Below are 15,489 nucleotides of genomic sequence, written 5' to 3'. Positions count from 1 at the left end.
GCCATAGGCTGGAAGCCTGTCCTTTTTAACTCCTTTACCATAGTGCCAAGCTGCTCTCATGAGAAAGCAGACTTTTTCCCCCTTAATTGATTAGGATTTTCTGTGGGGTCAGATCTCCCCATTTCCCTTTCTATTCCCAGACATCCAGCAAGTGTTTGAAAAGCCATATATAAAGGTTTGCTGGAGCCTTCCAAGTCAGCCTGAGGCCAGTCCCATAGAAGGGAAGTGATTTTGGAGAAAAGTGACATTACCTCAGAGGTGCAGCTTGGTTTGAGTGCCTTAGGCTTAGCAGTAAGAAACTGAAAGACGGTGAGAAGCAAAAAGATGAGGTGTTTGCTCAGGGGTAATGTCTGGAATCAGAAAAATGCAGAGTCAGTATTCGTCTCTAAATTAGGTTCCTGGACCTTATTTCTAAGTGTGTGTGGGAGGGGGTTGGGAGTGGGGTAGGAAAGCTTCCCACACAACACCAAGCAATTCTTGGACACCAACAGGGTGTCCTACAATTCAGTTCAATTTTGACACTATCTACCTGAAGATAGCATCAAATTCCACAGGTTAAGGGTTTAGTCCTATAAGACTCCGCACCTCTCACCCTCCAACGCCAGTCACAAGCCTGGTTGTTACCTATGCTTCTGACCTACCTTGGACTTGAGACACCAGTTTTGAGTCGAGGTTGTTACCTGTACTTCTGATGGACTGGCTATAAATCAGAGGTTCCCAGGACCTCCTCCTGTTTGATTAATTTGCTAGAGCAGCTTACAGAATTCAAAGAAACATTTTGCTTACTAGATCACTGGTTTATTTTAAAAGGCTATCCACTCAGGAACAGCCAGATGGAAGAGATGGATAGGGCAAGGTGTGGGGAAAGGACACTGAGCTTATTTGCCCGCTCCAGGTGTACCCCTCTGTCCACATCTCTAGGCATTCACCAACTGGAAGCCCTCTGAACCCAATGCTTCTGGGTTGTTGTTGTTGTTTTAAGATTTTATTTATTTGAGACAGAGAGCGAGCATGAGAGGGGGTAGGGTCAGAGGGAGGAGCAGACTCCACTGAGCAGGGAGCCCGATGCGGGACTCCAGGATCATGACCCGAGCCGAAGGCAGTCGCCTAACCAACTGAGCTACCCAGGTGCCCCTCTTCTGGGTTTTTATGGAGGCTTCATTACATAGACACAATCAATTAAATCACTGGCCATTGGCAACTGATTCAACCTCCAGCCCCTCTCCCCTCCCCGGAGGTCATGGGATAGGACTGCAAGTACCAACCCTCTTAAAAACGTGGTTGGCTCCATTGGCAACCAGCTGGATCCTTAGACGCTTTCCAAAAGTCACCTCATTAAAAAAGACATCTTTATCACTCTCTACACTTAAGGGAATTCCAAGGGTTTTGGGAGCAGTGAGCCAGGAACTGTGGATGAAGACCAAATATATGTAAGAAAAATATTTTGGTCATCTAAGTGATTAGATATATACTTCTTATAAATCACAATATCACAGTTCCCAACAAGGTTCCTGCCCACGCCATCTGTCCTTTCCAGTTTACTAAATACTCTAAAAGAGAAAGCCTCTTTCTAAAGGCCTTAACCATCCCCTGAGAAAATCTGCTTTCCTTTTGCCAGATGCTGCACTGAAAAATTGTTCTTCCACTTACCCATTCCATGTTTCCTCAAGAATAAGAGTCACCAAAAAACAAAGTAAAACCTCAGAAGCTGGAACCTACCCCCAACTTGGATGTGTAAGATCCATGTCTTCCATCATGCTGCCTAGGACTTCAGTGAACCACTTTAGATAAACTGTCATATTCTCTCCTGGCATTGAATTCCCTCACACTATGAACTAGGTTATATTATCTCCATCTTGCAGATGGGAAAACTGAGGCTCAAATAGTAACTAGGGAGTAGAGAAGCTGAGATACAACCCAAAACTGTCCAACTCTACAGTCAGACAGTCAGCACTCGTACTACTCCCTCTAAATCTGTTGTAGGAATTAGAAGAACAGCAACCTCCTGTGTTTTACAGGGCAATCAAATCCATTTGTTCATTTTGATTTTCCCTTACATATCTATTAGTACCTGGCATACAGTTTACACAAAATATTGGTTGAATTAACAAAAGTTAGTAAGTTTGTCATCCACAGTACCATCTCTCCCTATCCTACAGAAAAGATCTAGCTTCAAACCCCAGCTCTGGGTAAATGTCTCCAGGAGGTAGGATTTACAAAAACTGCCTCTCAGAACTTTTTGAGAATTAAATGAGAAAACAAATGTATATCATAGCACCTAGGGTCGTGCATGCAAGATAGATGCAGTGGCATCCATCTGCACTGGGGTAGGCTCTCGAATCAATTCTTAAGTTAAATCCAAGGGTGATGCAACCATTGAAATCAGTCAATGTTAGTTTCCCTCCCTAACTCTCAACCACTCCTTCTTTTCACACAGCCATTCCCTTTACAGAACCTACAATTCAAATCTCTGCCATTTTATGCAGGCAGATCTCTGTCATTCCAAGGATATGGAAATAAGGGCCAAAGGCACAAATTTCTTTTGAAGCTTTTTTTTCTATTTGTGTTGTTCACTCCCTACAACCCAAGGTTTCAATGTAATTCCAGCCCCAATACTGACCTGCAGTGATCTACTTTGTCCTACAATCAGTAACAATGACAATAGCTCCTATTTCGTGAGTACTCTCTTGATAGCAGTTTATATACGGTTCCTAATTCCTGCATTGCAGGGTTGCTCCAATTATCTCTATTGTACAGGTGATAAAATTAAGCCTTAGTTTAAGAAACTTGTCGAATATGACAGTCCTTAAGTAGAAAAACCAGGATTTAAAGGCAGTCTTCTGATCTCAAACCAATACTGTACCATTAAGACAAACACCATGATTTATCTTTAAAAAGAACAACCAAAACCTATTTACTTGACTTAAACTCCCTTATAGATGTTTCCAGCAGGGAAAGTGTCCTGTTGCTGTGATAACTGTTTCTGGAATTCAACACTTGTGTTCACTCCTTACACAATGGTGTTTCATCAGCGGTATTAGGATCCAACTTGAACATTATTCCAGACAGAGACAGTACAGGGATGATTCAAATGCTTTTGATTTGCAGCATGTGCTTCCAAATGAACATGCTGCTTCTATCCTTAAAGAACTAAAATACAGTTGACCCTTGAACAATACAGGTCTGACCTGTACAGGTCCATTTATACGTGGATTTTTTTCAATAAATACAGCACAGTACTGTAAATGTGTTTTCTCTTCCTTGTGATTTTCTTTACATTTTCTTTTTTCTAGCTTATTTTATTGTGCGAAGACAGTATTCTGTAATACAGAACATTATACATTACACTGTATTATATACATATACATACAAAATATCTGTCAATCGACTTTGTTATCAGTAAGGCTCCTGGTCAAAGGCTATTAGTAGTTAAGTTTTTGGGGAATCAAAAGTTATACGTGGATTTTTGAGGGTGTGGGGGGGTCAGAAACCCTAATCCTCGCACTTTTCAGGGGTCAGCTGTATCTGTTTTGACAAAGTCCCAGACTCCCAGGATCAATCCCTTTGCTTCAGCATACAAACACAGCTTTGAATATCCATTAATATTCTATCTAGTAAACCAGAATTTCTATGCTGATTCTTTTTGAAACATAGTGTTTTTGTAGCATGATCCAAAGTAAGTGTGTGTGTGTGTGTGTGTGTGTGTGTGTGTGTAGGGGAAAGGGCGGTATGGGGGTGGTTAAAGTATAAATCCAGAAATCCTCTCAGATTACATTATGATGCAATTGTATTAAATGCTTTTCATATTCTTTTCCCATAACTTTTCTTAAAAGTGAACCATGTCAGAAGATATAACTCAAACTTGTCATTAAATTCCTATAAGTGCAAAAATAACTTGTTTCTACAAATATTTTTGAGCCTTTTAATATACATTACAAATATTTTAGACCAATCACATTTTGTTGTGTGTAACATATTTACAAAACAAAAAATATATTACAATAAACATGAATGAAATAGTGAATCTGATCAACAACAAGGTTTGTCACAACCAGATATTTAAAAGGAATGCAAAAACCTGTTGGTCTGCATATGTTAAGAGTTTTGAGATAAATAGGGGTCCAGAATTATAATGTATCTGGAAAAGAGATGAAGGAAATCCCAAATTCAATAAGTTAGGTAAGATTCTTTCTCATTGCTAATTACATAATGTTTAATGATGTTTTATATTGTGAACATTGATGAATTACCCAAACATGATACAAAGCTAATATAGTTCTATCATTTCAAAATGTATGTGACATTCACATAATATTCTTTTAATTATTATCATTATATACTGTAGTTCACACAATATCTACAAACGTGAATGAGAAAAAAAAAAAAAAAACCAGGTCACAGCAACATGTCTCACATTCCAATTTTAAATAAGACAAGCACATACTGGATCAAACATTATTTCATAATACGTTAATAAATAACACCTATTTTGTTATGGTTACCTTGAACAGTTTACAGCTGTATAATTAAAAAGAGAACATCTTCTGTGAGTTTCACATTTTCAGTAAAGGGTAAAATAAATAACAAACATAACCAAAAAAGGAAGGAAGAGAAAGAAAGCAAGAAAGTAAGCAAGCAAGAAAAAAAGACAGAGAGTTCTATATAGAACATAAAGTATTTTTGACATGCTGCTTTTCTGGTACAGTTTGCCACAAGAAAATTAAAATAGAAACAAAAAATGATTGTCTTTTAAAAACAATTTTTGAAAGCTTTTCACAATATTGAGCATGAACTTTTAAGATTAGCATGTAAATCTTTTTGCCCATCTGCTTTGCATATATATACTATGCACATCGTGTATGTGCACACCCAGAGAGACTTCCTGAAGTCATGGAATAGCAACTGCTGAGCCCTCAAAATGAGAAGCAGCTAAAACACTGGACTGAAATCCAACCAGTGTGAAGTCTGCAAAGGTCTCCTTCTTGCTTGGCTTTCACAGATGCCCTTGTGTGAATGCTGTTCCTGTGGACCTCCAGCTACTTTGAAAACAATAAACCCCACTGTAATAATCCAAGGGATCCAGTTTCAACAGGTGGGAGGGGAACCATTTGCCTGGATCCTGACAAGCCACCTGACTCAGTGGGAAGGTGAGCACAGCTCTCCCCCCACAGCTGCGCCTACCACATTACTCGTGTTCAGTGTGGGGTTTCTACTCTCTCACCACAACCGCTCACAAACCTAGAGGACAGGGACTCCTTCCTAGATGTCGGTCCTGATACAATGTGACTGTGCCAAACTGCCTTGCAACCTGTTTCCAGCTAAGAACATTTTCTTGACTAAGCAAAAGAAAGAGCATGAAGCCTTATGGCAAAATTGTTTCTTTCAAATCAGGTTTAGAGTTGAAATTACATCATGAAGACATTTTCTTTAAGCAACCACAGTTTTCTACAGGGAGAGGAAGGTAGCAGCCCACCTTTCTGACCAGGAACAAAGATGTCTATCTCCACAGAGTTCCCTGTTTTCTTTAGTCAGCATTTCCACTAAGTTTTAGCTTATCCAGGAAGAGTTGGCAATCACTGGATTGTAATACAATCACTTCCCACAGTTCAAGTTCTTTTACATCAGTCAGTCCTCTTGACCAAAAGAAGTATACAGTATTATGCTAAAGACCATTGTAAATTTCCATAAAAATAAAGTATTCCGTGGTTGTGTTCCTAGAATCTATGTAAAGCCATGGCTCAAATTACATCTTTCCCAGAAAATCTAAAAACCATTAGTCAAAATCCATCATGTAATCCAATTATCATAGCTTTTGCTCATTAATCCTGTTCTCAGACAATGAGATGGGTGTTACGCCTTCGGTGACCTGTTTCCATCTCCCCACAAAATGCTGAGTCAGCTCCCCAGAGGGCAGGCTGGAATGTTTTAACTCCACAAGGTCCTCTGACTAAAAGTTCCTCCCCTGCTTTGGACTTTTTATGGTGGGGACTTGAGGAAACAAACATCCACATTCTTTATCAATGAGGAATTAATTAATGAGTAATTTAACAGTTTAGTACTAGATACACGTTACTGGAGTTTTTGGTTCACCTGTGAAAACTTCGGAATTGTGACGCACACTAAGCATTAGCACAGGTCTGCAGCAGAGATGGAAAAGCTCATAAATTAATACAAGGGCTTTTGACCTTGATTTTCAAATTCAGACCAGGCATCACTGAGCTCCATGAAAATCATCTTTGCATATTGTTCATAAGGTTGCCCGGTAGCCTGTAGAAAAAACAAAAACAAAACAACACATTAGATACTACAGACCAAAATTTTACTTGTATTACAATTTTCACTGCTAATATGGGGGCTCCAAGTAATTGAAATGTTTTTCTAATAGGCCATTTCTCTTTTTATAGCTCAATCTATGTGACCCTAATTACTATGACCTCCCCAGAACTCCTTCCCCTTAGGAATTCACATATGGTAACAGTAGTCCGTGAATGAGTAGAAACAGAGCACTTACTGAGTAATGAAAGACGCACCCATTCTCCAGAAGTACCTACCAATGACAAAGGCTCATGACAGCCTATCTATAATTGATTGTATTTCTATATTCCTATTTTCCCATCATTTCTCGGCCTTTTGGCTAAGATCAAGTGTAAATTCCTATTTTCCCATTTCTAAATAAAATTAAGTTCTTGGCGACCGGTGACACGGGCATAGAGTTTGTGTGTTTTTCTAGGCTCTTGTTTCTCATTCTCATTTGACTCACTGAAACACGTTGTTTCTCATTAACTCTTCTCTTCAGACTAATCACCAAAAGCACGGAGAAATGAAAATCAAATATATCAAATTCAAGCATGTGTTCCCAAGTGGCATTTCAACCATAGCCTCACATAACAGGACTGGTATAAATAACACTGACTTCATCTATATGACAGCAAGGTGACTCACTTCTGTCTAAGAGGTTTCTATGTATTACGATGATTTCAACTGGGGCCATGTGGTAGTTTCTGACATTGTAGAGCACCTATATGTGGATATACTTCCATGAAAACATAAACCGGCATCATCAATAGAATGATGAATTTAGGTCCATTTTGAATATTTTGTTGATTCCCACCAATTTTGCCAACTACATTCTAAAGCTCCTTCCCTATAGTTGTGGCTAAACATACTGCTATATCTCCACAAGAGAAAAATTTTCCTCTGTCCAGCTCTTAGCCCGCCCTTACTATTTGTTATAGGCCAGGACACAATTTATGTCTGATCCCTAAAAGTTAGTCAGTGGTAAATCATACACCTGAGTAAAGCCCCCTCACTCCATTATTGTATTACATAGTTTAATTTCTCTTGTATCGTAAAGGGCAAGTTATACTCACTTTATCTGGGTGCACCACCAGCACAGCCTTCCTGTACACCTTTTTCACCTGCTCAGGTGTTACCAGGTCTGCCATGCCAACTGGTTTCCACTTGGTCTCCCCAGCCCACAGCACAGTGTGCATCGTGGACAGAAGTGCTCTGATATTCCTCTCTTTGCCTTCAATCCATTCCAGAATCTGTCAACGCAGAGGGAATTAGGAAATTCAAATGTTTTCAAATCCCAAAGGTCTCCACCAAGACTCTGGAAACCCCTCCTGCCCCAGCAACATCAACTACTTGGGGCTCTGTGAATACTCCAAGTTGTTTCCTCAACCTGGGATCCTTTTCCACCTCCATCTCCTTGTCTTTCTGGTTAACCCTTCATTATCCTTTTAAAGCCTGCTCAGGAATTTTGTACTGTTCACCTTTGACAGCTTGAATTCCCTCTCGGCCCCACCCCAGAGTTAATCTCACTCTTAAAGTATGAACTCCATGGGTGCACACCCACGTCTACTTTGGTCTGGGTTACCTGCCTCTGTCGAGTGTCTGGCAGACAGACACTAAGTAAGTACCCCTTGAAAAAAAGAACAAATTTCTTTGAGCTAATCCCTTGAACATGTTTCTATCATATGTGTGATACTTTATCGAAATCACCCATGTGTTTGTCTTTCTTTGCCATTAGGCAGAGTTGTTTGAGAAAAGGTACTGTTTCTTATACATCAGTATAACTCAGGAGCCAAATAACATGTCTGGTTCAAAACACAGCTCAAAAATTGTTTAAATGAATGAATCCAAGTAGTTATATGAATGCTCATAATTTGAATCTTCTCAGTTTGAGCAAATGAGGTGATTAAGTTGAAGGGTTTGTAAGAATGCACCAGCATTTAGCACATAATAGAAGCTCAGTGGGTATTTTTTGGTGAACGATGGTTTAGCCAAGGTGAATGATGGCTACTCTCCCAAGCAACTAAATACCCTGTACCAGCTAAATAACCAAGCATTGTTTAAAAGACATGAACCACTTTCTTTCAAAGAAAACTGTCAGAGTTTGCCTAATGAACACATGTTATTGAGATGGCGCATAGAATTTTGGAAGAAATATGAAATCTCTCTGGTGTTACATGAAGTAAAGGCACATGCAAACAAAGGATCCCATATTGCCCTCAAAAGAGTATCCAAGAATCTATATATCTTTAACAAATCTGGAATTATGTTACATTTTTTCAAAATGTGTAAGATGGACTAGCTGTGCTAATCTTGGTTCTGGAGATCATTTAATGCACTAACAGATTAGAGCGCCATCTCCCAGTTAGTTCTAGTGTCAGCATATGTAGTACTTCGTCAGGTAGGAATTCAATCTTTCCATCTGTGAGAACATTCCAGTTCTCTTGATCTTTTACAAACCCATTCTCCACTACCTCACACAATTCATCCCCATAACTACCCTTTTGTTTCCAGGATAAACCAGGAGTACCTGGTTTACAATTTTTTTTAATGGGGAACTACTCTTTTTCCCCAAATCCAATGCTACCTAGACTCCTAGAATCAAAACAGATAGAAGTAGAACTAGTCTGGTTGAGGGCGCCTGGGTGGCTCAGTCATTAAGCGTCTGCCTTCAGCTCAGGTCATGATCCCAGGGTCCTGGGATCGAGTCCCACATCGGGCTCCCTGCTCAGCGGGAAGCCTGCTTCTCCCTCTCCCACTCCCCCTGCTTGTGTTCCTGCTCTCACTGTCTCTCTCTGTCAAATAAATAAAATCTTAAAAAAAAAAAAAAAGAACTAGTCTGGTTGAAAGTTGGGGGGAAGCAGTGAGAAAGCCAGGAACCAGGAACATTGATGGCTCCACACCTGTGACCTTGTCACATGACAGTCACACCAAATAATCACACTGGGCCAGGGTCTCACTCACCTTTAATTTCTCAGGATCCATTTCCTTAGCCATTTCCTCCTTTCTCATCTCAGCTATTGTTCGAGGCCCCTTTTTGTCTTTGTGTGCATTGAAACCTTGACCAGAAAGTAGGTCTTCAAAGTCAGCTGCTTTTTGTTTCCCTTCTGTAACAGAATTTTTGAAAAATCATTATAATTTTTACTCTTTTTATTTTTAATCCACCAAAGATTTTTTTTTATTAACAAAGAATGTATTATTTGTTTCAGGGGTACAGGTCTGTGATTCCTCAGTCTTACACAATTCACAAAGCTAACCATAGTACATACCCTCCCCAATGTCCATCACCCAGCCACCTCATCCCTCCCACCCCCTCCACTCCAGCAACCCTCAGTTTGTTTCCTGAGATTAAGAGTGTCTTATGGTTTGTCTCCCTCTCTGGTTTCGTCTTGTTTCATTTTTCCCTCCCTTCCAAGACGATCCTCTGTCTTGTTTCTCAAATTCCTCATATCAGTGAGATCATATGATAATTGTCTTTCTCTGACTTATTTCACTTAGCATAATACCCTCTAGTTCCATCCATGTCATTGCAAAAGGCAAGATTTTGGGGTCTTTTTGATGACTGCATAATATTCCTGTGTGTGTGTGTGTGTGTGTGTGTGTGTGTGTGTGTGTGTGTGTGTGTACCACATCTTCTTTATCCATTCATCTGTTGATGGACATCTAGGCTCTTCCCATAGCTTGGCTATTATGGACATTGCTGCTATAAACATTGGGGTGCATGTGCCCCTTCGGATCACTACATTTGTCTCTTGGGGGTAAATACCCAGTAGTGCAATTGCTGGGTCGTAGGGTAACTCTATCTTCAACTTTTTGAGGAACCTCCATACTGTTTCCCAGAGTGGCTGCACCAGCTTGCATTCCCACCAACAGTGTAGGAGGGTTCCCCTTTCTCCGCATCTTCGCCAACATCTGTCATTTCCTGCCTTGTTAATTTTAGCCATTCTGACGGGTGTGAGGTGCTATCTCATTGAGGTTTTGATTTGGATTTCCCTGATGCTGAGTGATGTTGAGCACTTTTTCATGTGTCTGTTGGCCATTTGGATGTTTTCTTTGCAGAAATGTCTGTTCATGTCTTCTGCCCATTTCTGGATTGGATTATTTGTTCTTTGGGTGTTGAGTTTCATAAGTTCTTTATAGATTTTGGATACTAGCCCTTTATCTGATATGTCATTTGAAAATATCTTCTCCCATTCTGTCCGTTGTCTTTTGGTTTTGTGGACTGTTTCCTCTGCTGTGCAAAAGCTTTTTATCTTAATGAAGTCCCGATAGTTCATTTTTGCCTTGCTTCCCTTGCCTTTGGCGATGTTTCTAGAAGAAGTCGCTGAGGCTGAGGTCAAAGAAGTTGCTGCCTGTGTTCTCCTCAAGGATGTTGATGGATTCCTGTCTCACATTGAGGTCTTTCATCCATTTTGCTCTATTTTTGTGTGTGGTATAAGGAAATGGTCCAGTTTCATTCTTCTGCATGTAGCTGTCCAATTTTCCCAACACCATTTGTTGGAGAGACTGTCTTTTATTCCACTGGACATTCTTTCCTGCTTTGTCGAAGATTAGTTGACCATAGAGTTGAGAGTCCATTTCTGGGCTCTCTATTCTGTTCCATTGATCTATGTGTCTGTTTCTGTGCCAGTACCATACTGTCTTGATGATGACAGCTTTGAAATAGAGCTTGAAGTCCAGAATTGTGATGCCACCAGCTTTGCTTTTCTTTTTCAACATTCCTCTGGCTATTCGGGGTCTTTTCTGGTTCCATACAAATTTTAGGATTATTTGTTCCATTTCCATTTCTTTGAAAAAAGTGGATGGTATTTTGATAGGGATTGCATTAAATGTGTAGATTGCTCTAGGTAGCATAGACATTTCCACAATATTTGTTCTTCCAATCCATAAGCATGGAACATTTTCCCATTTCTTTGTGTCTTCCTCAATTTCTTTCATGAGTATTCTATAGTTTTCTGAGTACAGATTCTTTGCCTCTTTGGTTACATTTATTCTTAGGTATCTTATGGTTTTGGGTGCAATTGTAAATGGGATAGACTCCTTAATTTCTCTTTCTTCTGTCTCGTTGTTGGTGTATAGAAATGCCACTGATTTCTGTGCATTGATTTTATATCCTACCACTTTACTGAATTCCTGTATGAGTTCTAGCAGTTTTGGGGTGGAGTCTTTTGGGTTTTTCACATAAAGTATCATATCATCTGCAAAGAGAGTTTGACTTCTTCTTCACTGATTTGGATGTCTTTTATTTCTTTTTGTTGTCTGATTGCTGAGGCTAGGACTTCTAGTACTATGTTGAAGAGCAGTGGTGATAGTGGACATCCCTGCCATGTTCCTGACCTTAGGGGAAAAGCTCTCAGTTTTTCCACATTGAGAATGATACTCGCTGTGGGTATTTCATAGATGGCTTTTATGATATTGAGGTATGTACCCTCTATCCCTACACTGTGAAGAGTTTTAATCAAGAAAGGACACTGTACTTTGTCAAATGCTTTTTCTGCATCTATTGAGAGGATCATATGGTTCTTGTTCTTTCTTTTATTAATGTATTGTTTCACATTGATTGATTTGCAGATGTTGAACCAACCTTGCAGCCCAGGAATAAATCCCACCTGGTCGTGGTTAATAATCCTTTTAATGTACTGTTGGATCCTATTGGCTAGTATTTTGGTGAGAATTTTTGCATCCATGTTCATCAGAGATATCGGTTTGTAATTCTCCTTTTTGATGGGGTCTTTGTCTGGTTTTGGGTTCAAGGTAATGCTGGCCTCATAAAATGAGTTTGGAAGTTTTCCTTCCATTTCTATTTTTTGGAACAGTTTCAGAAGAATAGGTATTAATTCTTCTTTAAATGTTTGGTAGAATTCTCCTGGGAAGCCATCTGGCCCTGGGCTCTTGTTTGTTGGGAGATTTTTGAGGACTGCTTCAATTTCCCTTCTATTCAGGTTTTCTATTTCATCCTGGTTCAGTTTGGGTAGTTTATACATCTCTCGGAATGTATCCATTTCTTCCAGATTGTCTAATTTGCTGGCATATAGTTGCTCATAATATGTTCCTATAATTGTTTGTATTTCTTTGGTGTTGGTTGTAATCGCTGCTCTTTCATTTATGATTTTATTTATTTGGGTCCTTACTCTTTTCTTTTTGATAAGTCTGGCCAGGAGTTTATCAGTCTTCTTAATTCTTTCAAGGAACCAGCTCCTAGTTTCGTTGTTCAGTTCTACTGTCCTTTTGGTTTCTATTTCATTGATTTCTGCTCCGATCTTTATTATTTCTCTTCTCCTGCTGGGTTTAGGCTTTATTTGCTATTCTTTCTCCAGCTCCTTTAGGTGTAGGGTTAGGTTATGTATTTGAGACCTTTCTTGTTTCTTGAGAAAGGCTTGTATGGCTATATACTTTCCTATTAGGACCGCCTTTGCTGCATCCCAAAGATTTTGAACAGTTGTGTTTTCATTTTCATTGGTTTCCATGAAATTTTTTAAATTCTTCTTTAATTTCTTGGTTGACCCATTCATTCTTTAGTAGGATGCTCTTTAACCTCCATGAATTTGAGTTCTTTCCAACATTCCTCTTGTGATTGAGTTCTAGTTTCAAAGCATTGTGGTCCGAAAATATGCAGGGAATGATCCCAATCTTTTGGTACCAGTTGAGACCTGATTTGTGACCTAGGATGTGATCTATTCTGGAGAATGTTCCATGGGAACTAGAGAAGAATGTGTATTCTGTTGCTTTGGGATAGAATGTTCTGAATATATCTGTGAAGTCCATCTGGTCCACTGTGTCATTTAAAGTCTTTATTTCCTTGTTGATCTTTTGCTTAGATGATCTGTCCATTTCAGTGAGGGGGGTGTTAAAGTCCCCTACTATTATTGTATTATTGTCGATGTGTTTCTTTGATTTTGTTATTAATTGGCTTATATAATTGGCTGCTCCCATGTTAGGGGCATAGATATTTACAGTTGTTAGATCTTCTTGTTGGATAGACCCTTTAAGTATGATATAGTGTCCTTCCTTATCTCTTATTATAGTCTTTGGTTTAAAATCTAATTTGTCTGATACAAGGATTGTCACCCCAGCTTTCTTTTGATGTCCATTAGCATGGTAAATGGTTTTTCCACCCTCTCGCTTTCAATCTGGAAGTGTCTTTCGGTCTAAAATGAGTCTCTCGCAGAAAGCATATCGATGGGTCTTGTTTTTTTATCCAATCTGATACCCTGTGTCTTTTGATTGGGATATTTAGCCCATTTACGTTCAAGATAACTATTGAAAGATATGAATTTAGTGCCATTGTATTGCCTCTGTTCCTTTCTGTTCTATGTTACTTTTAGGCTCTCTCTTTGCTTAGAGGACCCCTTTCAATATTTCTTACAGGGCTGGTTTGGTGTTCACAAATTCTTTTAGTTTTTGTTTGTCTTGGAAGCTTTTTTATCTCTCCTTCTATTTTCAATGACAGCCAAGCTGGATATAGTATTCTTGGCTGCATATTTTTCTCATTTAGTGCCCTGAATATATCATGCCAGTCCTTTCTGGCCTGCCAGGTCTCTGTGGATAGGTCTGCTGCCAATCTAATGTTTCTACTGTTGTAGGTTACAGGCCTCTCGTCCCAAGCTGCTTTCAGGATTTTCTCTTTGTCTCTGAGACTTGTAAATTTTATTATTAGATGTCAGGCTGTGACTTATTTCTACTGATTTTGAGGGGTGTTCTCTGTGCCTTCTGGATTTTGATGCCTGTTTCCTTCCCCAAATTAGGGAAATTCTCCACTTTAATTTGCTCCAATATACCTTCTGCCCCTCTCTCTCTTTCTTCTTCTTCTGGGATCCCAATTATTCTAATATTGTTTTGTCTTATGGTATCACTGATCTCTTGAATTCTCCCCTCGTGATCCAGTAGTTGTTTATCTCTCTTTTTCTCAGCTTCTTTATTCTCCATCATTTGGTCTTCTGTATCACTAATTCTCTCTTCTGCCTCATTTATCCTAGCAGTTAGAGCCTCCATTTGTGATTGCACCTCATTAATAGCCTTTTTGATTTTGACTTGGTTAGATTTTAATTCTTTTATATCTCCAGAAAGGGATTCTCTAGTATCTTCTATGCTTTTTTCAAGCCCAGCTAGTATCTTTATAATCGTCATTTTGAACTCTGGTTCTGACATCTTACTAATGTCCATATTGATTAGGTCCCTGGCAGTGGTTACTGCCTCTTGTTCTTTTTTTTTTTTTTTGAGGTGAGTTTTTCCATTTTGTCATTTTGTCCAGAGAAGAATAGATGAATAAGAGAACAAAATACTAAAATGGTAACAACGACCCCAGAAAAATATACACTAAACAAATCAGAAGAGACCCAAAACCAGGGGGGAAAGAAAAGAGGAAAAAAATATGATCAGGCTGGTGAATAGAATAGAGCCACACACTAGATTTTGGGTATATTTTGGTCTGTTAGAAGAAACTGCCTCCCAAAATTTTAAAGAAAGAAAAACTTATATATATACAAAAATAAGGGTAAATACGATGAAGGGATGGAATATGACTATAAAGATGAAAATTAAAAAAGATTTTAAAAAAGGAATTGATAAGATAAGAAGTTGGTTTAAAAAAATAAGTAGAGAATGTGATCAGGCAGGAGACTAGAACCAAGCCATACACTAGATTTAGGGTATATTTTGGTCTGTTAGAAGAAACTGTATCCCAAAATTTTAAAGAAAGAAAAACTTATATATATATATATATACACACACAAAATAAGGTTAAGTACAATGAAGGGATAGAATATGACTGTAAAAGTGAAAATTAAAAAAGATTTTGAAAAAAGGAATTGATAAAATATGTTAGTTGAAAAAGGAAAGAAGAAAAATGTAAAAAAAATAGAAAAAGAAAAAAATAAAGAAAATTAAAAAAATTAACTTTGAAAGAATAAAGAATCATGGGGGAAAAGCCATGAATTCTCTGTGCTGTATTCCCCTCGTGCTGGAGTTGTGCCGTTCTCATTGATCGGTAAACTTGCTCTTGGCTGGATGTTCTTTCTGATCTTCTGGGAGAGGGGCCTGTTGCCATGGTTCTCAAATGTCTTTGCTGGAGGTGGAATTGCCCTGCCCTTGCCGGGCCAAGCTAGGTAATCTGCTTGGGTTTGCTCTCGGGAGCTTTTGTTTCCTGCAAGCTTTCCGTGCAGCTTTGGAGGACAAGAATGAAAATGGCCCTGGAGG

At 39.0% G+C, this 15,489-nt stretch overlaps 1 protein-coding gene across 5 annotated transcripts in view; it reads right to left on the bottom strand.

The window, feature by feature from the left end:
- Positions 1-3,908: 3,908 nt before the first annotated feature.
- The window catches only part of DNAJC6 (DnaJ heat shock protein family (Hsp40) member C6), a 140,923-nt gene continuing 129,342 nt past the window's right edge, over positions 3,909-15,489 (bottom strand). For all 5 annotated transcript variants that reach the window (XM_027577722.2, XM_027577728.2, XM_027577737.2 and 2 more), the window contains 3 exons: positions 9,259-9,401; positions 7,371-7,547; positions 3,909-6,267 (listed from right to left, as the gene is read on the bottom strand). In XM_027577722.2, coding sequence (XP_027433523.2) covers positions 6,166-6,267; positions 7,371-7,547; positions 9,259-9,401 — 422 coding nt within the window. In that variant the 3' untranslated portion in view covers positions 3,909-6,165. The remainder of the gene's footprint in view (positions 6,268-7,370; positions 7,548-9,258; positions 9,402-15,489) is intronic.

Source organism: Zalophus californianus, chromosome 4 (assembly GCF_009762305.2).
Source record: "Zalophus californianus isolate mZalCal1 chromosome 4, mZalCal1.pri.v2, whole genome shotgun sequence".
In the NCBI taxonomy this organism is placed as follows: Eukaryota; Metazoa; Chordata; class Mammalia; order Carnivora; family Otariidae; genus Zalophus; species Zalophus californianus.
The sequence above is the reverse complement of the archived record's forward strand: the minus strand, read 5'-3'. Positions and strand labels throughout refer to the sequence as shown.